Source organism: Lagopus muta, chromosome 15 (genome assembly GCF_023343835.1).
Source record: "Lagopus muta isolate bLagMut1 chromosome 15, bLagMut1 primary, whole genome shotgun sequence".
NCBI lineage: Eukaryota > Metazoa > Chordata > Aves > Galliformes > Phasianidae > Lagopus > Lagopus muta.
Genome location: NC_064447.1, coordinates 307,260 through 329,530, shown reverse-complemented (window position 1 = coordinate 329,530; position 22,271 = coordinate 307,260). Strand labels below are relative to the sequence as shown.

The window sequence follows — 22,271 nt, the reverse complement described above, 5'->3', positions numbered from 1 at the left end:
AGCTATTCCCCTCCCCACTTAACTTTTCCCCTTTGCTCCCGGGTTTTGCTGCATTGCAGCGCAGATCGGTGCTGTTTGCTGAGGGCATCGTGTGCTTTGGGGCCATGACTGAGTTTCCTCAGTACTGCTGGCGCTGCTCCATTCCTGTCTCCACAAAGACACCCATCCCTCCCTCAGACACACGCGGAGCCCTTCATCCGTCCCACCACTCCCCTTAACCTCCCGGAGAACAGCGCTAAGGGGACAGCTGAGTACCCACACAAGGCAAACTGCCCTCTGAGGCATTCTGTGCACCCTCAGCAGATCTGGGGCACCGCCGTCAGGACAGCACGCAAAACCACAGCAAGGTTTGTTTGAGAGCCACTTCTGGTGCGCGTGACGCCTCGAGGGCCTTAGGAGCAGCTGTTTCCCTTTGGGGCAGAGCCTGAAATTCGTGCTGCTGTCATTCACAAACCTGGGTTGCACACTCAACCGTGTGGCTCCGCATCCATCCATACAAGACAGAGGGCGTTGCTACGGCAGAAGGCAGCCGGGGGTCCCCTCCAGCTCCTGCCCGCACCCCCCCACGGCGGCACAAACCTCGGAACCAACGGTTCTGTGACACGAGCGCCGGCGGCGACGAAGCCGGGCGCGATGGGCTGCTGTGCGCCTCCGGGAGCGGTGGTGCTGCTGCCGCCTCTCGTGGTGCTGCTGGGCGCCTGCCGGCCCGGGCACGGCTTCTCCGGCGGCTGCGAGTGAGTGGCCCGGCGGTGCCCTGAGGGGAGGGACGGCGGTTCCGATGCAAAAGCTGACGTGTTTCTGCTTGCAGCACCTGCGGGCTCCGGCCCATGGCTGATGGTTATAAAAATGTGTGGCACAGAAGCCCTGCACGGGTCCGTGGGAGGTGGGCACAGGAATCATCTCTCACGGAGGAATCTCTCATCACACCGCAGTGCGTCCTCACGGCAGCGCACTGCTTCGAGCATGCAACGTAAGGGCTGTCCCAATGGATGTCCACCGCAGGTCCACCACCAAGTACGAGCAAATATCAAGGCAATGAAGACTGGGGACTTGCCTCTGGAGTCCACCCCCGGCTCAGGGACAGGATTCCACCCTGCCGGTTGACCTTGGGGGCCTGCAGGGACAAGTGAGATCAGACACGGGCGAGCAGAGCAGAGCAGAGCAGAGCTTCCTCTGCATATCGGGGCCCCTTTCCCCCCGAGCAGTTCAGGTTTTAAGAAGACCGGAGCCGCCCTTAAGCCAGCAGAAGGCTTTCGCCGGCGCTGCTGACGGGAACGGGTGGGGAGCAAGAGCAGGAGCGGCGGCCGCCCCCGGAAGCGCCGCGGGCAGCGTATCCCGACGGCCCGAGTTCCGCCCGACGGCCCGAGTCCCGCCCGCAGCGCCCGGCCGTCGCTCTCCGCACGCCGCTGCCGTCGGCTTCCCAGCGCAGCGTGGTGCCGCCCCGGCGGGGAAGGTGCTGGGAACGGCGGCGGCGGAGCTCTCGGCAAGGGAGCCGAGAAGCAGCCCGACGGCGGAAAGCCTCTGAGTGGAGAGCGAAGAGCCGTGGCGCCGCTCCCGAGCAGAGTGCTGCCGTCGTCTCGTTCGTCATCCGTAACCGTGAGGAAGCCGGAGCTCTGCTTTGAGAGCAATCGGGGCTGCAACGGGAGCGTTCCCCAAGGCCCGGGATGCCTGCGCTGTCCCGAGTGCGGTTCCTGCGATGATCTCTGCCTCTGGGCGCAGTCCCGGTGCGGCAGCCCGTGTCTCAGCCGGTATCGCACCGTTCCCTCCAGCAACAGGAGCTCCGTGGGGACGAAGGGGACAGGAGGGCACCTGGAAGGCCCCAGCTTTCTCCAAAGGGCCCGGGAGTGCACGTGTCTGCAGCAGGGTCCTTAGGTGGACACGTTTGTAACTGAAGCCAGGGAGTTTTGTACCACGTCTTACCCTGGCAGCCCCAAGGAGATCAGTGTTCTTCCTCTGAGAAAGGAAATTGCCTTGGTTTTACTAACAGCATCAAGACCACATTAAACTGCGCTGGAACAGCTGTACTGTGAAAAAACATTTTGCTTGATACAGGGCCATGGCTGGAGGGGAGGGGGAGTTCCAAAGTGAGTGTGTGGGGGGGGCATGCGGGGACAGTGCCCACAGCGGGAGGCAGATGGCTCCAACTGGGTGGGCACAGCTACACTGGGGTAGGCAGATGGCCCTCACCGGGAGGAAACTGGGAGGAATGCAGGGGGACTGGATTCCTAAAATTGGAGGGCACAGCTGAAATGGAGGTGCAGGTGGTCTAAACTGGAAAGCAGAGCTTGATATGGGGGGTGAGGGGGGGGGAGGTAGGTGGCCGAAACTGGGGGGCAAGGTGCAGATGGGGCTCGCCTTCATTCAACGCTCAAGATGGAGGGGATCCACAGGGATCACAGAACGGCAGGGGTTGGAAGGAAGCTCTGGAGATGGAGTCCAACATCCCTGCTAGAGAAGGTTCCCTACAGCGTGTCGCACAGCTCGGCATCCAGCATGGTTGGGAATATCTGCACAGAAGGAGATTCCCCCACCTCTCTGGGCAGCTTGTTCCTGTGCTCTGTCACTCTGACAGGAAAGTTATTCCTCATGTTTGTGCGGAACTTCCGATGTTCCAGTTTCCCCTGTTGCCCCTTGTTCTATTGCTGCAAAGCAGTGAAGAGAGCCTGCCCCCCTCCCAGCAGTGCAGCACTGCGAGGCTCTGGGAGCCCTGCCACAAGTGCAGGAGTTAATGTATGTGATTTTCTGTGAATTTAGGAATCAGTAAGAGTGTTAAGAACAAGTAATCAAAAAAACCCCAATCCCCCTTTTTAAATGGGGAGAGGCTAGAAAATGAAATGTTAGACTCCGTTCGTGACATCTAAGTTAACAGCAAACCGAAAAGCCCAAACACGTGGTTATGCCAGAGAAATGACTAATATTATTTGGGAAATAAGGACACTACAGAACCTAAAAGAAGAAGTTGGAGCTATTCCACCAGCCACCAAATTCTTCCTTAGATTAAATAGGATGGAGACCTATGCTATTCTGAATCAAAAATCTGTATGACAAAAGGAAGCAAGCAACAGAGGGAACAGATTTACTTTTGAGAAGCTATGCACAAAACCCATCCCCACTAATTGTACTTGTGACAAAGCTGTTCTATTACAGCTGTAAGCACCAACCCAGGGCTGTGTGTGTGTCACACCACTAGGCAGCAAATGGGTGATAACGCACACGTTTTACAACTCCCACCTGTGCAGCCTTTAAGTGCCTGTGTTCTCACTGAACACAAACCAAGCCTACCCAGCAAGGCAGATGCAAGCACAGCTTCTGCCACTGCCTGACACTTTTCAGAACAGCGATGTGCCTAGGAGTGATGACCAGGAGAAGGAGCAGCCTGTTAATTCTCCAGTACCGCACACTTCAACCCACAGGAGGCTTATGAACAAGGAGTCACGGTAGCAGGTAACAACAGGCCCAGAAACAGCTACAGACCTTGCATGCACCCCACCTACTGTAATCTTGGTAACTCCTCAATTTGGGAGTTAACGCTTTAAGATAATCAAAGCGCAGTAAGGGCTGAAAAAAAAAAAAAAACTGGAAAAAAAAAAAAAAAAAGAATCAAAGGAACAAACAAAGAAAACAGCAAACCAACTGAAACACACATGTACACCTTTGAGATTGCAGCAGAGACAGCATCTGTGTGTCAGACACAGGTTTGGCAGTTGGAATGGGAGCTATTCAGCAGCTTCTTGCATTTTGGAGTGACAGATAGAAGGAAAAAATAACCAGCCCCTCTATACAGGTATCCATGAGCCCTTGGCCTTTGTAATACCAAGTGGGCTGTTTCCAGCCACACTGACCAACATCAGCTCCCACCAAACGTGGCAGCTGGCTGCTGTGCCTGAGCTCCAGCAGTTCCGCCCCAGATAACCTCAGCACTATCAGTTTTCATCCATATGCAAAAAGCTTTTAATTTCAGAAGAAAACACTGATGGAGGTAAGAAAGCAGATCTTTAATAACCGAATGGTAAGGAAGACTGGACAAGAGAAAAAGCCCTCTTTAGTTTCCACTTCTGTAACAGTTTTGAGAGAAGAGGAAAATGGAAACACTATTGAGAGAGACCTGAACAAATCGTTCCTGCTAAATCAGGGAAGGAAAAAGCAGAGTTCTTCAGGACAGGCTTTTCCCATGAGCAACCCAGGAGCATCTGCACTAGAAATGGAACACTGACGCTAGGCAGCTGTGCAGGAAGAGTGCTCCAGCCCCTCAGGAAGCAGGCTGCAGCTGCACTCTTTGGCTTGGTTTGTTTTAAAGTCAGTGTGATATCTACAAGTGCCACAACAAACTGACAACCCAGACATTCATTTTCAACATGGAACAAAATGAATGTTGTGAGGCTAAACCTGTATGAAAAGCCAAGCTCATATCACCTTATCCAATATGGCACTGCAGAGCTCCTTGTAAGAAATTTCCAAGCAGTTTTTAAATCCAAATTTTGAGATCTAAGAAAAAACAAAAACACAGACCTCATAACTTTGCTCCCAAGGATTATGCTTCTGAAAAGACCCCAACAAAAACCTATTTGCAATAAATTGTTGGAAAGGATTCTGTTAAGTGGCTGCACGCAGCATTTGCTGCAAGCTGAAAACTGCTGCATACACAGCTGATGCACACACATGGAGCTTTTCCTGAAATCATCTGCAATGCCTGCAAATACCTCTGTTCTACAGCAGTCCCATCTATTACTCTGCATCCTCTCATAGAATTCAAGTACTTCGATCACAGCAATTCTTCCAATGCCCTTTCAAGACTTATCATATTTTTTCAGAGATGCACATAGGGGGAAAAAAAATCAGGATTTTGAGCTCACATTGTTGTTCCTGTAGAAATATAGATTTGAGTTCTGCAGCCCCAAAAGTTGTCAGATCACTTCCCTAAAAACCCTCTCCAAGCAACTGTCTTGTTCAGGTCCCTCACTTCTGATGACACCTCCTGGCAGAGCTCATTCCGCCCTGCCTTCTGATTTCTGTATCCATCAGATAGGACAGAAGGTTCAGTGTATGGCAGGCTGGCAGCCTTTATAGATGCATGCATGGAAGCACACTTTGGTGCTAGCTAAAGACTGAACAAAGCTGCTGAAGGATGGCAGCAAACCTCACCAGAGGTGAAGCACTTGGAAACCCACAGCAGCGTCAGCTCCACCAGCAGCAACCATTACAATTCTTCCATATGAATTTTAAAAGCAAGATTCCAAAACAAAACCCACTTTTCCTTTCTGAATTCTCAGGCAATATTTTTATAGGTTTATTTCTATTGTGTCCATCTTTGTTTTCTACCACATTTCCTACACTGCTTGCATATAATTCCCATGGAGTTCAGCTCCCATTGCACCATCACTCTTGTTCTTGTATTACTTCCTTCAAGTTCTCTTCCATGGTTTCTGGTTTTACGGCTGTTGAGTTCTGTTCTTCAGACACATTTGATGGGTTTTGTTGCGTGTCTTCTTTGTTGCTCTTCACCACCTCCTGTAGATTGTATTTTCTGAATAGAACATAGTCTCTCACCACACTCAAGCAACAAACATTCTTTATTATTTCTACCACAACTGTATGTTGTGGATTATTGAGATCAACTTTGTTTTCTGGATTAAGGCTGCCCACAATTCCTGTAAAACAAAATATAGTTTAAAAAACGTTGGGAAAACAGTTTCAGAGCATCAGTTTACTCTCCTGAATGGAACACAAGTCAGAGGAGATAACAACCCTCTACTTGTGACCAATCATTAGTTACTGCAATTGTGTAAAACAGCAGAACAGACTAGGATTCTTAAGAAATACTACCAGGAGGACTACAGTAACTAAATTATCCCATTGTAACTAGCAAGAAACAAGACGCCAAAGTATGCAACTTGTTGCAGAGCTGTTTTTCAAGTTCCACATTAAATGGAAATAGGAAAGTGTGTATTTCAGTATAGCATTCAAACAACTTGATGTAGTCATTTCAAACCACGTATAACTGACACACCAAATAGAATTCACTACTGCATGCTGTTCTGCTTTGTCATCTCTTGAGACATCAACAGGAAACACTGATGTCAAGCTCTTTTCAGAGCCTTAGAGACATTTTTGTAACCCAACATACAGGTGTTAAGCAACAAATATGCCTCCTTGTTTACAGCACTTTTCTTCAAACAGCCTAGCCTGTTACGCATGCAGCCGTGTGCCGCTTGTGTACTTAGGTTCAGCTCTGTATGTGATCTATACGTACCTGCCAGCTCCTTAATTACTTCTTCTCTATTCATGTGACTGTTATTACGAGCTTTGTAAACGATCTGGAAAGTACTCTTATTGGGGGCTTTAAACCAAGGCTCAAAAAACGTTTCTGTGTATTTTTTCATATCTTCCAGAAAAGCCTTGCAAGTTCCAGAAATGGGCAGCATGCGCAGAATTACTCTGGTTTTCTTCTTTTTAGTGGTATGAATGTCCTTTAATATATGGTGCACCAGGTTCTCAGGTTCTACAAGGAAACAACTAGGTGTGAGAATCAATTTGAAAGATCTTCTCCCTTGTTCCTCCCCCAAAGGTATAAGCTGGGGAAACGCACGCTTAGCTGCACAGCGCTCAGCCTCAAACCCTTTTCTGAGAATTCTTTCCATGCACCAAAATTGGGTAGCTGTGGATCATTCTGTCAAGGCCGATTCCTCTGCCTTCAGAAACTCCGCTAATTGCAAAACCAGTGGGAAGGACAATGGGAAATGGTAGAATCATTATAGCCAGAAGAGACCTCTAAGATCACCTCACCCAACTGTCCACCTACCACCAAAATTTATCCACCAACCACATCCCTCATTGCCACATCTCCCCTGCTCTTGATCGCCTGCAAGGATGGCGACTCAACCACCTCACTGGGCAGCCCATTCCAGGGCCTGACCACACTATTGGAGAAAAGATTGTTCCTAATCCTCAACCTGAACATTCCCTCTCATCCCATTGCTGTTAGCTGGGCACAGAGGTCCACCCCCCGCCCCCCACAACCTCCTTTCAGGAGTTGTAGAGTGCAGTAAGGCCTCCTGCGGGACTTCTCTTCTTGGCTGAACCATCCCATTCCCTCAGCTGCTCCCTGTGAGACTCATTCTCCAGACCACTCGCAGATCCCACTGCCCTTTTCTGAACGCACCCCAGGGCCTCGATATCTTTCTTGCAGTGAGGAGCCCAACACCGAACGCAGCTCTCGAGGCGTGGCCTCCGCAGGGCTGAGAACAGAGGAACGGTAACCTCCCCGTCCTGCTGGCTGCCTACTGCTGATACAGCACAGGATGCCGCCGGCCTTCTGGGCTGACCGGGCCCCAGGAGAAGCCCCGGCCCTGTGTGGCGCGGCACAGCGCGGCACACCCACCGATGCCGCGGGTGCGGATGAAGACGACGTTGTTGGCGCCGCTCTCCACTGACTGGAAGCGCCGCAGCTGCCGCTCGGTGCAGGCGCGGATCTGTCCGACCTCCTTCTTCAGCGCTGCCTCCGCGTCGTCGTCGTCGTCCTCCTCCTCCCGCTCCTCCTCCCTCTCGCTCCCCGACAGGCGCTCCGCGGGCTCCGAGAGCTGCGGGCACACGGTTCGCCCCGCGCGGTGAGCGCCGAGCGGAGCTGCCAGGCGGTACCGCGGGCCGGCCAGAACGCCGCTCAGCGCCGGCGATCCGCGTCAGGGCGCGGAGCGGAGACCGCGTGGCCGCCCTCCCCCCGGCCCCGCCTCGGGACGGACGCACGCACGCACGCACCTGCTCGGGGCCGTACAGCAGGTCCCCGTACTCGCCCAGCAGGCTGTAGGCCTCCCCCACGCACTTGCGCTCGTTCATGTTGCAGGTGATGAGGATGCCGCGCATGCCGGCCTCCAGCTGCCGCCCGCCGCCGCCGCGGGGCCGCTTGGCGCGAGCCGCGAAATGCCCCTTCAGCCGCCGCTTCCGTGCTGCCGCCTCCGGCGCGGCCATGGAGAATCCCGCCGCCGCGCGCCGCGATGGCGTCACACGGCCGCCCTGCCCTCAGCGCCGCCCTGCCCTCAGCGCCGCCCTCAGCGCCGCCGCTGTGGGTCAGCTCGGCGCCGTCTGTCGCTGCGCTCCCTCCCGGCGCTGAGTGCGGGCTCCTTGCGCTGGATGCGCGGCGCTTGCTTTCGTTAGCAGAGCCCGCTTTGTCTGCTCGGCAGAGGCTCGGTGGACGTCTCCGTAATCTACTTGGTGCGTGCGAGGACTTTGTAAGCAAATTGCTTGATGCTACGGGAGCAAAGACGGCCTATGGGGGGATCCGGCTTAGCTAAAGCAAGAAGGAAGGCGGCCGAGGGTCGCAAAGAGGAAGATGATGGATGAAGGAAGGGCTGATCGGCCTCCAAAGGGCTCTACCCTCTACCATGCGACATTACCACGCATTAATGAGTACCTGGAAAATGTTAATTGCTTCTAATAATGAGTATGGATAGCGTGTGTGTGTAAAGCTTATCTCAGGTTTGTGACATGGCACCCAGCCTGTGTCACTGCAAGGCAGCCAGGCTGTGACCCAGCACCACCGCCTCCTGTCCTCATCACTTCTGTCCTCAGAAATTCAGTTCCAGGGGCAAAGGCTGCAGTGCCAGAACAAAGACCCACACTTCGCGTGGCTCCTGAGGGCTGCCTGCTGCTCAGCGGCTCCGGAGCGCAGTGTGCAATGGGGGGAACACAGTGCGAGGCATGATGGCACAGGAGGCCTTGCTGGGAGCATGGCTGTTGTGCTGCTGGCAACCAGAGTCCAGCTGGGCTGCAGAAGGGGAAAGTGTGTACACTGGTGTAAATTGGTGGGATTCTTTACAATTTACAACAGGAGGTGCCATTTGTGTCTTACATAAAACTTGGTTCCTGGCAAGCCTTCAGGACTCATTTAACCCTACAGCAATTGCCAACTATCAGTGGGATTTGTCACAGTATTAGTGGGATATTGGTCACAAATCATACCCCAGAATCTCAGCACGTTGGGTTGGAATGGCCCTCACAGCCCCACCCTGTCCCCCAACTCCAGCTGCCCCAGGCTCAGCCGTGGCTCTGAGCCCCCAGGGATGGGGACCCACAGCTCTGGGCAGCAATGCCAGCACCTCTCTGCCCTCTGAGGGAAGGATTTTCTTCTAACATCTCACCTAAATTTCCCCTCTTTTAGTTTCAATCCATTTCAGTCCAGCAAAGTTTTCTTGCTGTTGTGGGAATCAAATGTTGTTTCTGCATTAGAATTGGATAATTTTTTTATTTCATGATCTCCGCTAACATTGTAATTCTTGGGAGTCCTTCTACTTAACTTGGGGAAGATCTCTGATAGTTTACAGCACTTATCCTCTAGACGAACCTTCTCAGGAACGCGCACTCTGTATATAGGTGTATATCTGTATATTTTGTCACACACTGCAAGAATATCCTGCACGAGAGCAAACCAGAGAACAAGTGATGGCCTTCCCGAGGAAGCGCCAGAAGGGACATCGGAAGGCCTGGCATCATCCCCATCCTCTTTGTTTAACAAACACTTTAAAGAAAATCACCGTATCAATACGGCAAGGAGAGCACCGAGAAGACATCTTGGAAACCACAGAATGGCTGCTGACTGACACCAGGTAACAAATAAATTAACAAGTAAATAGCAAATGTAAACCTTCTGTAAGATTGTGAACCTGGAGTACCCAGCCAGTGGGGAAACAGGGAAGGGGGGGAGGCAAGGGGGAGAAAACAGGGTATAAAGGCTGTCATGATGTGTCCATAGGTGCGCTCATGCTTGCGGGATGCCCGCCATTGCAATCGCGAATAAAATCTGCTCTTACACCGTCCTGACAAAAATTATTTGGATATTTCCAACACTGTTAAGCAGGTATTCTTTTTTAGCTGCACCAGGAAGCACTGGGGGTTAATTCCACCATAAGAGCTTTTAAGATTACATGTTTAGGAGTTCCTTATATGTTCACAGATAGTACATATTCGTCATTCCTTCACGAGATAATGAACAGATAGGCGCCTGTCTCCGGTAGTGACTTACAAAGGTTTCAGCCCTCTATTCCACGATCTCTGCTGCCATCCAGTGTCCGTTCAGCTCCATGACAGCCCAGTCGGTTGCTTCCTCCAATGTTCTTTGCCGCTCGCCCTCTAGATGAACTCTCTTCATTGACGCGTGTTCAGTAGGAGAACACCTATTACAAGCAATTTACAGGTACCAAAATCGTAACATTTGCCTACGCAGCCATTATTGTCCGCACATCTATTAGTTCTGGGATAGAGATTGCATCCTGTCTTTCAGTGATCTACTGGGAAATAGGAAGATAAGGAGGATAGCGGGAGTATCTTAACACCCACATGTTGCATTCTAAGCTTCCCCCAGAATGGAGCATTTCAGCCCTATCTTCTTTGATGTTTGATAAGCCTGATTGTGCCTTTTCATTATTGTGTTTCTTTTGCTGGAGATCCCTGGCTAAAGCAGAACAGCCTTACAAAATGCTTTCTAGTCTGTAACGCTATGCCCGTAATTAACTACTCACATCTAAAAGCTATTACAGTTTTGCAAGCAAGAATTAATCATATTATACAACAATTCAACATCTACATCGTACATCATAAGGATATGCTGCCAAAATATATTGTGTATTTACTTCTTCAAATCACCATTTCCCTTGTCCTCTCACTGTCTGCTGCTGTAAAAAGTTGGTCCCCCTCCTGTTCATAAGCTCCCTTTAAGTCCTCCCTTTAAGCCCGCAATGAGGTCTCCCTTCAGCCTTCTCCTCTCCATGCTGCACACCCCGGCTCCTCAGCCTGTCTGCACAGCAGAGCTGCTCCAAGCTCCGAGCATCTTCATCGCCTGCCCTGGCCCTGCTGCAACAGCTCCCCCCCTTGCTATGCCAGGCCCCAGGCCTGGACGCAGCACTGCAGCTGGGGGCTCCGAGGGCAGAGCAGAGGGGGACAATCCCCTTGCTGCCCACCTCCCCCCTCTGCTGCCGCAGCCCAGGATGCAGTCGGCCTTTGGGGCTGCGAGCGCACGCTGCTGCCTCACATCCAGCTCTTCGTCCACCAGAACCCTGACGGCCTTCTCTCCCTGAGTTCCTCTCCCAACCCATACATGTACAAATGAAGCTCTGAAGTCACTGAACCTCTGAGGTCTCAAGGTTTATGGCAGTGGTCTGTGGAGCTGTGCAGGCTGTGTCTGACTGTGAGGGAAAGGTACTGCACACTTGTGAGCTGAGCCAGGGGAATGCAATTAATCACCCAGACATAACCAGAGTACCTTTGTGGTGAGGAGTGCTGAGGGGTTTGGAAACATTCACTGGTGCTCTGGAAATCAGCTTTATGCCCTAACAAAACAGTAATACAGGCAGGCAGTTATGGGAGAAACATTCCTCCTCAGGATGAGGTTTGCTTCCTGAGCTGGAAATTTTGCCTGCACACTCCTGGCAAATTTACTGATGCGAATCACAAACTAGTTGCTGTCACCCTCCTCTGCAGCATTGTGATCTGGCTAGGGAATCCCTTTCAGGCTGTTCATTCACTTTCTGGTAGGATTTTGTTGCCTGTGTTCCAACAAGCTTTTTACAATGTCCTCCTGCAGAATGCAGGTCTCCCTTTGCTGTGAGGTGGAGAGCAGATTCACTATTTGGGGGAACATTTTTTCAGTGGAAATGACCACTGCAGGAGCTGGTTAGTATCTCCTTTTCAGTGTCTGCTTGTCACCAACAGACATGAGCTGAACCCCCAGGGGCAACATGGCAAACATGCAGATCCTGCCTGCAGAAAAGCTGCGGTGTCACCTTTTCTGATCAGCATGTGGAGCTTCTTGGCTTCAAAGATATAGATGGCTGTTAGCAATCTCTCTGCTGACCTTGGAGCTGCAGCTTGAGGGTAGAAATGGAGCAGGAGGAACTCTTACAGCCAAACCCTTAGGAGTAAATCTTGGTGCCCCAAATTAAGGTTAGCCAGTTAGCCATGTCCCCAGCTCCCTGGCAAATGCGACCCTTTCATCATGGGCTAATGGCAAAAAGAGCATAGTAATGGCCACAAGGCAGAGTGCTTACAGAGTGCTGTGCCAGCTGCAGCGCCCCAGGAGTTGACAGACACAGCTGCACTGCTGTGGTTATGGTCTGTTGTTCCCTGTGCTGCCCCAAACAGAGTATAACAAGCTGGAGTTATCTGCAGCAAGCAAGGTCCTAAGGCTGTGCTTTTCTGGGGCCAGGGGTCGGAGCATGGAAGGAAACAGGAGAGATTTTCACCTCACTTTCTGCTTCCACTCTGAACTCTGCAGAAACCTGTCAGCTCTTCTCTCCAGATGGGACCTGGCTGCCCCTTGTGTGAGTCCAAAGTACGCAGAACAGACACGGACAGCGGTCACTGGGCACAGCAGCAGTGCTAGAAGAGCTGTGCAACCAAAGCCTTGGATTTGTGCAAGCAGCCAAAGCTGAGGTGCATCTCAGCTGTTGGAGGGCTGAGAGACAGAGAGGTGAGGTAACAGTCTCTGCACGAGCTGTGCTGCTGCTGGACAGGACGCTTTCTGGTCCAAGACTGGAACAAGACAGGTATGCCTCTTGTCTGTCTGTATTCCCTGTTCTCCTTGCCTCTCCACACCTTTCATCTCATTGTGTTTCTCTCCTGTCTTTCATAAACAGATTGAATGTTACAGATCAAAAATTGTCCCTTTGCTTCATTAATTCACTGAAATCATGTGGGTTTACAGCTGGATGATTATTAATTTAGCAAGGAGCTATCAGTGTTTGTATTATTTTGTAAATAAATGCATGAAAATTATGATTGTTGAGTTTTCTGCCCTCCTGCTAAGCTGACTGTAGAGAAACACAGCTACGCATTTTGAATCCCTTATCTCGGGTCCTTTTCAACTTTCCCCATCTCATACAGCACATAACACCAGTGCTAATAGGGTAAACTGCAGATGCCTTTGTAGTAAGTAACACTGCAGTCAGCCAGTAACTCACACAGGACTGTTGGTTTTCTATGCACCGTCTTAGTCCACGCTGCTACTTAAGTGTTCTCAGTCAGCAGCAGTCCTTTCATTTCCAGCAGCCACAGTTCAGGTGCTTTCAGTGTCCCTGCTATGTAACAGCAGTGCTGTCTAGCAGCTGGGTGCGAGCTGCAGGGAGGGAAAGGCTGTGACTCATGGGCATAGTGCCCTGCTGGGCGTCCTGAGCGTGGCAAGTTGGGTGCACGGTGGGGATCGCAGCTGTGTGATGGTCTGTGGAAGGCAGGGACCCAGCAGCAGAACCAGAGCTGTCCTCTCCCGGTATTCCAGATACCAGCTATTGTTATTCCAGCTCATTCCACTGCTTTTAGTAAATGCCGTTTTGAAACTACATAGCTAACACCAGGTTTGTATCTGCAGCATTTCTTGGAGGCTGCTTGAGCTGGTGCTGCCATGCAGTGTCTACTGAAGGCCCTGAGCATCGTGTCCCTGCATGCTTCCCTGAGAAGATCTCGCCAGCTTTGCAGCCAGAGCTCCGTAGCTCAAACCCCATTTAGTTACGAACTCATGAAACAGCAGTACAGACCAGAGGTGCCAGAGTACTTCAACTTTGCGAGCGATGTGCTAGACAGATGGACTGAAGTAGAAAAGGTAACACTACTTGTCTGCTCTGCTGCTGAAAAGCTGAGAGCTGCCAGGCACATCCATCCAGCACGCTGCTGCAGTTGTGCTCTGGTTACAATATCATGACTATCTCATGTAGTTTGAACCTGTAAACCACTCAGGCCACATGCTGCCTTGTTTGTGGGCCCAAGTGTTCCTTTAATCAGTAACCCTGGTGACACTGACCCTGAGTAAATTTGTGCCTTAAGGACAAGAACAACTGGAGCACTTGGAGCCTTGTGCTGGCTCCCCTACCAGCTGTGACATGCACCCCGCCTGTGTGTGCAAGGCAAAGCACTCAGCCCCCGCACATCTCATTGCTTGCCAGCAAAATGAGTAACATGGTGTATTGCCAAACCTCCCCATTCTTTTTACAGTCGTGAAATCTTTGCATCAGGAGCTATCAGAGCTATCAGTCCACAAAAGCAAAACACTCTGAGTGCCCAAACAGGCACAAGTTCTAAGCAAGGATGGGGAATAAAAAAAAAAAAAGAGGTGAAGTGTAAGTGTATGACCTATCTTCTTACTATATTGTCCTAGTCTCTGTGGATGCAGTCCACAGGTTCTTTATGATGAGGGGCTGAATACAGTGGTGTCCACCTGGCAGCAGAAGCAGAGCAGAGGTATCTCCTGTCTGACACAAGGCGAGCATTTGCTCCATTTGCAGGGGGAATGTATTTTGGCAGGCTGCAAACTAAGCAAGGAATGAACACCTGAAGAGTTTTGCCCTCTGAAGTACACAACTAAACTCTTCTCCCTGAAGATCAACCTTAGTGTTATTCTGCCACCAAACAGATAGCAAGATACCATGTTCTTGCTGCCTCCATGAAGTTTTCTTTGCTCAGGAAGTGACTTACACAATGTCACTGCTAAAGGCATCAGTCCCCTTAAGAGCACGTTGTGTGCATACATTTCATTTTTCACATATCTGTTAGTTATGAGGGATGTTGATTCGACATCACACTGCGGTTTTGAACCTCAGATCTAATTTTCAGAAGCGACAAATAGGCCCAATTCAAGAATAAGTTGGAAATGAGCTCAGAGAGTTTGTAAAACTGAGGCACAGCTCAGCTGCAGCTGTGTCCATTGGCAGCTTTTTTTGTGGCCAGGAACAGAAGGCTGGACAGCCTCTGCAGAGGGAAACAACATGAGCTCAGGAAAGGAATTTCTAGCATGATATTTGTAGGCAGCTTTTCCTGAAGGAGAGCCTCATTTGGAGCCAGTGGCAAATTTCAGCTTCATCCCCGGATTCCTCCAGCACTGAATTAGTGCCAAACGCTTTGTTTCCTCAGACTTAATTAAGGTAAAGGTGGTATGTTCCTTAAGCGAAGCATTTGCACTGTACCCTCTCATTCTATAGGAAGGAAAAAAGCCTAAGAACCCTGCATTGTGGTGGGTGGATGGTGATGGAGAAGAGGTGAAGTGGAGCTTTGAGGAGCTGGGATTGCTGTCCAGGAAAGCAGCCAATGTACTCTCTGGTGCCTGTAGTCTGCAGTGTGGGGACAAAGTTCTACTGCTTCTGCCACGGATCCCAGAGTGGTGGCTGCTGAACGTGGCTTGCATGAGAACAGGTTGGTGAGAGGATACAAATGGCATATGGGGATGGAAATCATGACTTAAACCTGTCCTTGCTACTTAATGCATGCAGAACTAGAAATATGCTGTTGAGGATGAACTAGTAAAACAGGAATGCCCTTCATGCCAAATGTGGCATTTCTGTGTAGTTCTGCATGTGCCCTAGGTGTTAAGGAAACACTATGAGCCCACTCTCCTTTGACATTCTCCTTTCTCCAGCACTTGTGATGCATCCCAAATGCACCTTCTTGCAACCTTGCAGTGAAGCTGGCCCACATTTAGCCAGGTGTTTCACATGGCCCCTGTGGGATCTGTTACCTGCTCAGTTTGCTGATGTTTTCAACTCAGAATGTCATGGTACAGCATTGTCTCACTCAAAACCACCAAGTAAGCTGAAGTCTTAGTAGTACAAGAATTATTAAGCAACATATAAGCTATTTTTTCCATTCCACTTGCTCCTGTTTAGGAACCGTCCTGATTCCTGGCACACAGCAGCTGACAGCAAAGGACATTGTGTATCGCCTACAGAAATCCAAGGCAAAGGGCATAATCACCGATGACTCTGTTGCATCAGCTGTAGAGTCAGTAGAGGCTGACTGCCAGTCTCTGAAGTTCAAGTTGCTGGTATCAGAGAGCCACCGAGAGGGATGGCTGAGCTTCAAGGATCTCCTGAAGTGAGTAACCACCACTGTGACAGTGCCTCAGTAAAGATAAGAGTGTTTCCATTTGCTTTGGATGAGAAATGCTGCAGGTGCCAATCCTTCTGGGTCTGCACAGTGGAAAAATATAAATGGTTTTGGCACTTCTGATTGCTGCAGAGGTTATTCTGAACATCTTCAGGAACGTGTAAGTCACACAAATCATTTCATTCCTCATTTTGTTCATTTTAAAGAAATGCTCCATCTGATCACCAGTGCGTAACCACGAAGTCTCAACACCCCATGGCCATCTATTTTACTAGTGGGACGACGGGAGCTCCAAAAATGACAGAACATTCCCACTGCAGCTATGGTATTGGCCTCACAGTGAATGGAAGGTATGTCCACTGCTTCGTCAGACAGATTGGTGGTGTGGCAGAAGGAAGAGAAACGCAAGGTTTAACCAGAAACGTTTGTTTCGCTGCTTTAAAAAACAACCCTTCTGTGAGACCCAACCGAGATTTGTTTGATTGGTTGTTTTTCCCAGGAAACAAGGCACATTTTGAGTCCAGCTGTCCTAGTGTGCATGGAATGTAGCAGCCAAATAGACATACTAACTTCTTTTTAACATTTTCTTTAACTTTTGATAACTCTTTTGCCGTGTGTCCAATAAGTAAGCTAGCACTTAACAGACAGTCCACCAAATGAACATCAGCATAAGTTCATAAAGTCCGTATCCAAAATGGGAGAACGTGGGTCTGACAGGCTTCTGGGTTCGTGTGTGCCTGGGTTCAACAGAGCTCCTAGAGGAATGAAATGCTGATAATTCAGAATCTCCAGATTTATAAAGCAATATTGTTTATAAAATTGATAGGGCAGTGCACTTCAGTCTAACTGGAAGAGAATAACAAACCATATGCGGTAAACCAAAACCATCCTTGTCACTAACAGTGAGTCAAGCAATCTTATATTCATGCACCAGCACATCCTGAGGTAGGTTTTGCTGCTCCATCGCTACAACTTCCCTTGGAAACATGCAGCATCAGTCCATCCTGCTGCACCCTGCCATTGCCAGGACCTGGTCATGCTCAGCCATTCAGGTCTATCTAAATGCTACTTAACCAAGCCAAACAGTGCCAGATTCGCTTCCCTGGCACATCTCATGATGTTTTACTACTTGCTTTATTTCTGCTAAGTATGGACTGTAGGCTATGCTTCCTTCTGCTATCAGGTACTGGCTGAACCTGACCTCTTCAGATATATATTGGAATACCTCAGACACGGGCTGGGCCAAAGCAGCGTGGAGCATTTTTTCAGCATGGAGTCAAGGGGCATGTTTATTTGTGCATAAGATGCCGCAGTTCAGCCCGCCTGCTGTCTTTGAGGTATGTGGGGGAGCCAACCTTGCAGCTGTTTGCTGTTAGTCCTAGAAATGAAACACAGAGGAGATTGGGCTGGGATCTGCAAAGCTAATCTGTTATTAAAATGAGTGACTTTAATAGATAAGTGAGAGTGCTGGTTGCCTGCACCGTGTAACTCAGTGGTAAGGGGTGAGGAGGCAGCAAGGCTGAATTCCTTTAACAAATGCCATCAACATCATATTGTCTTCCATTCTCCACACACAACTTCTTACCCTTTGTAAAAGAGTACCGCCACTTCACCCCTTCTGAGGTGGTGGGAGCTGCTAGGTAACACCAGGCTGTGTTGGAGAACGCTTTCAGTTTTAGTCCTGTAGGACATCTAAAAACGTAGGTTTAGGATTTCACTTTTTTTCTCCCTAAATTGCAATTACAAAGCAGCTCCGGTAGGAGGATTTCACACTTTCTCGGAGTGCAAAGCTCTGGCGTAACGAACCCATTGTAAGATGATGCAGATTCTGTTTTGGAGAAAAAAAAACCTAAATAAATGTAACTGCTGTGCTACACTAATATTATAATTTTAAGACACTAATATTTTGTTTGTGTGTTTCATAAGCCTGATGCAGGCAGATGCCATTACATCTCTTATATTGCAGATGAGACCTCACAGCCTATATTGACCACATTGGTTTTTACTATTCTGAACTCCTTAGAGCCTGTCAAGGTTTCCCATAACTGTCTTCTGCTCAGCCCCAACTGCCTACCGAATGCTCGTGCAGCACCAGCCGCCCAGGTAAGCCGAGGCCGTGTCCCCAGCAGTGTCTTCCATCAGAGCAGTGAGCCAAGTGCTCAGCTCTCTGATTTTGTTCCACATTCACAGAGGTAAACAGGAACTCAGACTGTGTGTTTCTCAACACCTTAAGTCTCATTTATTGTGAATAAAGTCAGAATAAATGCTTGAGGTACCACCTTAGACTTTGTAAGCAACAGTGGAAGGCAGCATGGTATCATACTTAACACTCAGAAATACTTTTACTGTCACATTCTCCTTCCCTCTGTTCCCCTCCTATATCCCACCAGTAGTGTGCTCCCCATGAAGTGTGTGTCGGTACGGTCAGTGACACGTATGAGAGACATCTCGGCCTCACTGGGTTCTCACTGGCAGGGTTGAACTTCATTATTCCTCCTTGGTCCAGGCTCCAGTTCAGACTCTAGGACTAGAAACATCGCATTATTAGATTTTCCAAATAATACAGAAGTAAAACAGAAAGCTTTTTTTTCTTTCTTTCTTCTGCTATTTTCAGATTTGTTGTTGTTTAGCTCTGCACAGTTCAAACGGAACAGCAATTTGTGTAGAAAGGTCCCCCACAGTGCAGGAATACTGCAGCAAATGGGACACAGTAGACATAACTGGAGTCATTTGCTTTCTCTTTCCAGCTGCACATTCAACAGCCTGCGGCACTGTGTGAGCGCCGGGGAGCCAGTCAACCCCGAGGTGATGGCTGAGTGGAAAGCATGGACGGGGCTGGATATCCATGAAGGCTACGGACAAACAGAAACTGTACGTTAAGCTTTACAGGTGAAAAGCATATAAATTCTATTCAGTTTGCCAAGAAAAAGCCATTAAAAAGATTGTACACAGTTGTATTAGGTTTACGTACTCCTCCTCACTTCACCACATCCCAGCAACACAAACTCATCATCACTATTACAGCAGTTGTGACTTTTAGGGAGAAAGTCAATTCCAATATGTAACAATGAAAACACAGTTTTTTCAACTCATAAGACTCCCAAAAAAATCCAAGGCCTGGTCTTCACGTGAGATGCACTCTTCATGACCTCCTTCCAAATTCTGCTTTGAACTCTACCTTTGGAATGCTCACCCTGTTTGCGGTTCTGGGCAAGATTTCCAGAGAGTCATTTATTTCACTGGATGTATGATTATAATGAAGGGATCATTACTTCCTACAGAAGTTTGTTATGTTAGCTGAGTCTCCTAAACCTAAGCTAAAGACTGAATATACAAGTCACTGTTTGACTGAGAAAAATATTGATTACAGGTGCTGGTCTGTGGAAATTTTAAAGGAATGGAAATTAAACCTGGCTCTATGGGAAAGCCATCTCCAGGGTATGATGTCAAGGTATGGCACCTCTGGTGGCACTGCCATCTCTCAGATCGTCAGTTGCCATCAAAGAGGTTTAAGAGCTTTAGCGTGGCACTGTGCTATGCAGCATCATTCCACAGGGAATGGATTACAAGTACGTTACTGACCCAAACGCAGTGTGGAAGTGAGCAGTCACACCTCTTGCACCAGCCTCAGTGGGATGACATAGATGACAGCCCACTATTGGATGGGAAGGCAATGATGGAAGTCAAATTACTGAGTAAACGAAGAGGGCGAACATATTTCTTTGGGGATAACAAAGCTGATGAAGTAAATTCTGGCAATATTTGCAATATAGTTTGAGATTTTTATTACCTTTCTAAGCTTTTTAGCAGCTTCTTCTGTTTTCACGTTCATTACTTAACCTCTTTGGAGTCTTACTAACTTCATTACATGTTTTCATAGTACTGGGAATTGCTCAGATAAAAAACAGTGTGAGATACAGTGGATTTGCATTAAGCTGACACTGTAATTTCAGGGTCAGACTCACATCCAATGCTCCAAATAATTTTAAATGAGTATTAAGATTCTATAATATTAATATAATGCTTTTCAATTTGGCTCAAAGACAATAAAGTTTTGTTTTGCTTATTTTCAGATTATAGATGAAAACGGTAATATTCTGCCTCCTGGAAAAGAAGGAGACATTGCCATCAAAGTAAAACCTACAAGACCACTTTTCCTCTTTACTTGCTATACTGTAAGGACGCTTCTCCAGCAAAAGCAGATGCCATGTTAAGTCTCTGCCAAGGAATCCGTGCCTCATTTCATTTACATATACTGCTTAGATGTCTAAAAACCCCTGGGAAGGAAAGAATTTCCTTTTTTTTTCATGCAGCTGCTTAGTCTACATACACAAGTTGTTAGTTGGTCGATGACAGCGCCTTGCCTAGCAAGCTGAATCCACTTTTTTTTTTATTTATTATTGGCTTAATAAAAAGGGAAATCTCTAACAGCTTGCTCCCCGAGTCCCCAAATACCCTTTGGTCAGAGGGCTAGAAACCCCATCTGAGAAGTGGGGACACTGTTCAAGTATCTTCAGTGCAGAACTGGGCTCCATCTAGTGTTTTGAGCACAGCATTTTTTGTTTCCATTTCAGTTCAAATGTTCAGTCCCAGAATCAGAAAAACAAACACAGTGCTCTCAGTTCTTACAACAGGAAACCATATTAAATTTTGGGGATGCTATCAGCCTATTATCATGGAATCATTAAGGTTGGAAGAGGCCATCTTGTCCAATCATCAACTATGTCTTGCTTTATGGGCTGATAATAGTGAATTAATAATCTATTGTTGTTTATTATTAATGTCCCACAGAATATTCCTGCTGATCATGAATCTACTAGAATGCAATTTATTTTATTTTCCAAGTAGCCTTTAAGCGAAACAGAATTTAATATTTCCTAGGATGATCCAGAGAAAACAAAGGCAACGGTCCGTGGGGATTTCTATGTTACTGGAGACAGGGGGCTCATGGATGAAGATGGATATTTCTGGTTTGTTGGGAGAGCTGATGACGTCATTAATTCTGCTGGGTAAATCAAACTGATTAACAATACATCTGCCAGCACAAACAATAGAGCTGATTCAGACAAGATGTGTTTATGTGTGTCAAGTACAAATAAAGAACCTTTATCTCCATTCTAAAGATACCGCATCGGACCATTTGAAGTAGAAAGTGCTCTAATAGAGCATCCTGCAGTGGTGGAATCAGCAGTTGTCAGCAGTCCAGACCCCATCAGGGGAGAGGTAAACAAGCTAAGCACATTTTAGGTAAAAGGGAGGTTTATGCACACCGTGGCTGAGGAAGACCAGCTTCCAGTGGATTAGTCTATCCAGTGATGGAATTTTTGAACTGAATAAAATCAAATTGGCATTTCTACTCTGTCAGATATGTCTAACCAGAAAAACAGACCACGGCAATTACCCCACATCCAACATAACCAAAGCACAATTTGAAGCTTTTCATCTGCATTCCAGTATTTCCCCTTTTGACTATCCCCATAGTCCAGACAAACATACAACATTGGCATAGCTGTTTGTCGTATTTGTTATTCTGCAGTTTGCACATGAACGTTTGGTAAATGTGAAAGCTAAACCAATCTTTCAAATCTGACTGTTGTATGATGTTTCATCATTGCTTCACCTTCTGTTCCCTTATTGTCTTCAAGGTAGTGAAAGCCTTTGTTGTTTTAACGCCCAACTACGTCTCACATGATCCAGAAAAAATGATGAAAGAGCTACAAGACCACGTTAAGAAAGCTACTGCTCCATACAAGTATCCTCGGAAAGTGAGTCGTCAATTATCCAAATTCTTTAAGAAATTGTCATGACCATAAGAAAGCACGTATCAACTATTACACCGCTTGTGAGGCTGTGCCACCAAGGGGAAGTCACATCTGAAATGAATTATTTTGTACTGTAATTCCTTCCCTTTCCCATTAGATGGAGTTTGTTCGAGAGCTGCCAAAAACCATTAGCGGGAAGATCCGAAGAAATGAACTACGCCAGAAGGAGTGGAGGAGATATTAGAATGCTTTGGGTTTTGGGTTGTGTTGCTGCTTTAACATAGCGTGTGGGTTCCAGTGCCTTTTTGCTTTGTTTGTTTCTCTAAACAAAATAAGATAATGCTGATTTACACAGTAATGTGAAGATACATGATGTCTCTTAGTTGACATTTTCACTAAGTCTCACCTGACCCCCAGCACTCAGCTGCCCCAGTGCCACATGGAGAGCACAAAAGCAGGCAGGCACAAATGACACAACAGTTCTCTTATAAGGAGGGCAGGGCAGTGGATGATGTGTTAAATAAACTTAATGAACCATTTTTAAACTGCATTTTATCTTTATTATTACTGAAATGAGAAAAATCGCAAGAATTTACTACAACACTTGCTTCAGTAATCACTTCTGAGCAGCATAACTTACAAATACATATTTAACAG

The 22,271-nt window shown here is 48.1% G+C and overlaps 2 protein-coding genes across 2 annotated transcripts; one reads left to right on the top strand and one right to left on the bottom strand.

The window, feature by feature from the left end:
- Nucleotides 1-3,655: 3,655 nt before the first annotated feature.
- THUMPD1 (THUMP domain containing 1) lies at nt 3,656-7,988 on the bottom strand. Its single transcript, XM_048962241.1, has 4 exons — nt 7,753-7,988; nt 7,379-7,577; nt 6,251-6,499; nt 3,656-5,648 (listed from the first exon to the last, which is right to left on the bottom strand). Exons 1-4 carry the CDS (start codon nt 7,960-7,962, stop codon nt 5,377-5,379), a joined length of 930 nt encoding a protein of 309 aa, XP_048818198.1. The 5' UTR covers nt 7,963-7,988; the 3' UTR covers nt 3,656-5,376.
- A 4,330-nt stretch (nt 7,989-12,318) lies between these two features.
- On the top strand, nt 12,319-22,131 carry LOC125701010 (acyl-coenzyme A synthetase ACSM3, mitochondrial-like). The gene is made up of 14 exons (XM_048962432.1): nt 12,319-12,530; nt 13,349-13,579; nt 14,952-15,162; nt 15,633-15,840; nt 16,059-16,202; nt 17,036-17,189; nt 17,876-17,955; nt 18,600-18,723; nt 19,223-19,303; nt 19,926-20,027; nt 20,734-20,861; nt 20,976-21,075; nt 21,498-21,617; nt 21,772-22,131. The coding sequence occupies exons 2-14, from the start codon at nt 13,382-13,384 to the stop codon at nt 21,856-21,858; spliced, it is 1,737 nt and encodes a 578-aa protein (XP_048818389.1). The 5' UTR covers nt 12,319-12,530; nt 13,349-13,381; the 3' UTR covers nt 21,859-22,131.
- Nucleotides 22,132-22,271: the final 140 nt, after the last annotated feature.

Excerpts from the sequence above, each read along its gene's own strand:
- THUMPD1 (XM_048962241.1), bottom strand. The coding sequence starts at position 7,962 with ATGGCCGCGCCGGAGGCGGCAGCACGGAAGCGGCGGCTGAAGGGGCAT. Across the intron at positions 7,578-7,752 it reads TGCTGTACGGCCCCGAGCAG|CTCTCGGAGCCCGCGGAGCG; the intron begins GTGCGTGCGTGC and ends GTGTGCCCGCAG. Across the intron at positions 5,649-6,250 it reads AGTAATTAAGGAGCTGGCAG|GAATTGTGGGCAGCCTTAAT; the intron begins GTACGTATAGAT and ends TTTGTTTTACAG.
- LOC125701010 (XM_048962432.1), top strand. The coding sequence starts at position 13,382 with ATGCAGTGTCTACTGAAGGCCCTGAGCATCGTGTCCCTGCATGCTTCC. Across the intron at positions 15,841-16,058 it reads AGCTTCAAGGATCTCCTGAA|AAATGCTCCATCTGATCACC; the intron begins GTGAGTAACCAC and ends TTCATTTTAAAG. Across the intron at positions 21,618-21,771 it reads CATACAAGTATCCTCGGAAA|ATGGAGTTTGTTCGAGAGCT; the intron begins GTGAGTCGTCAA and ends CTTTCCCATTAG.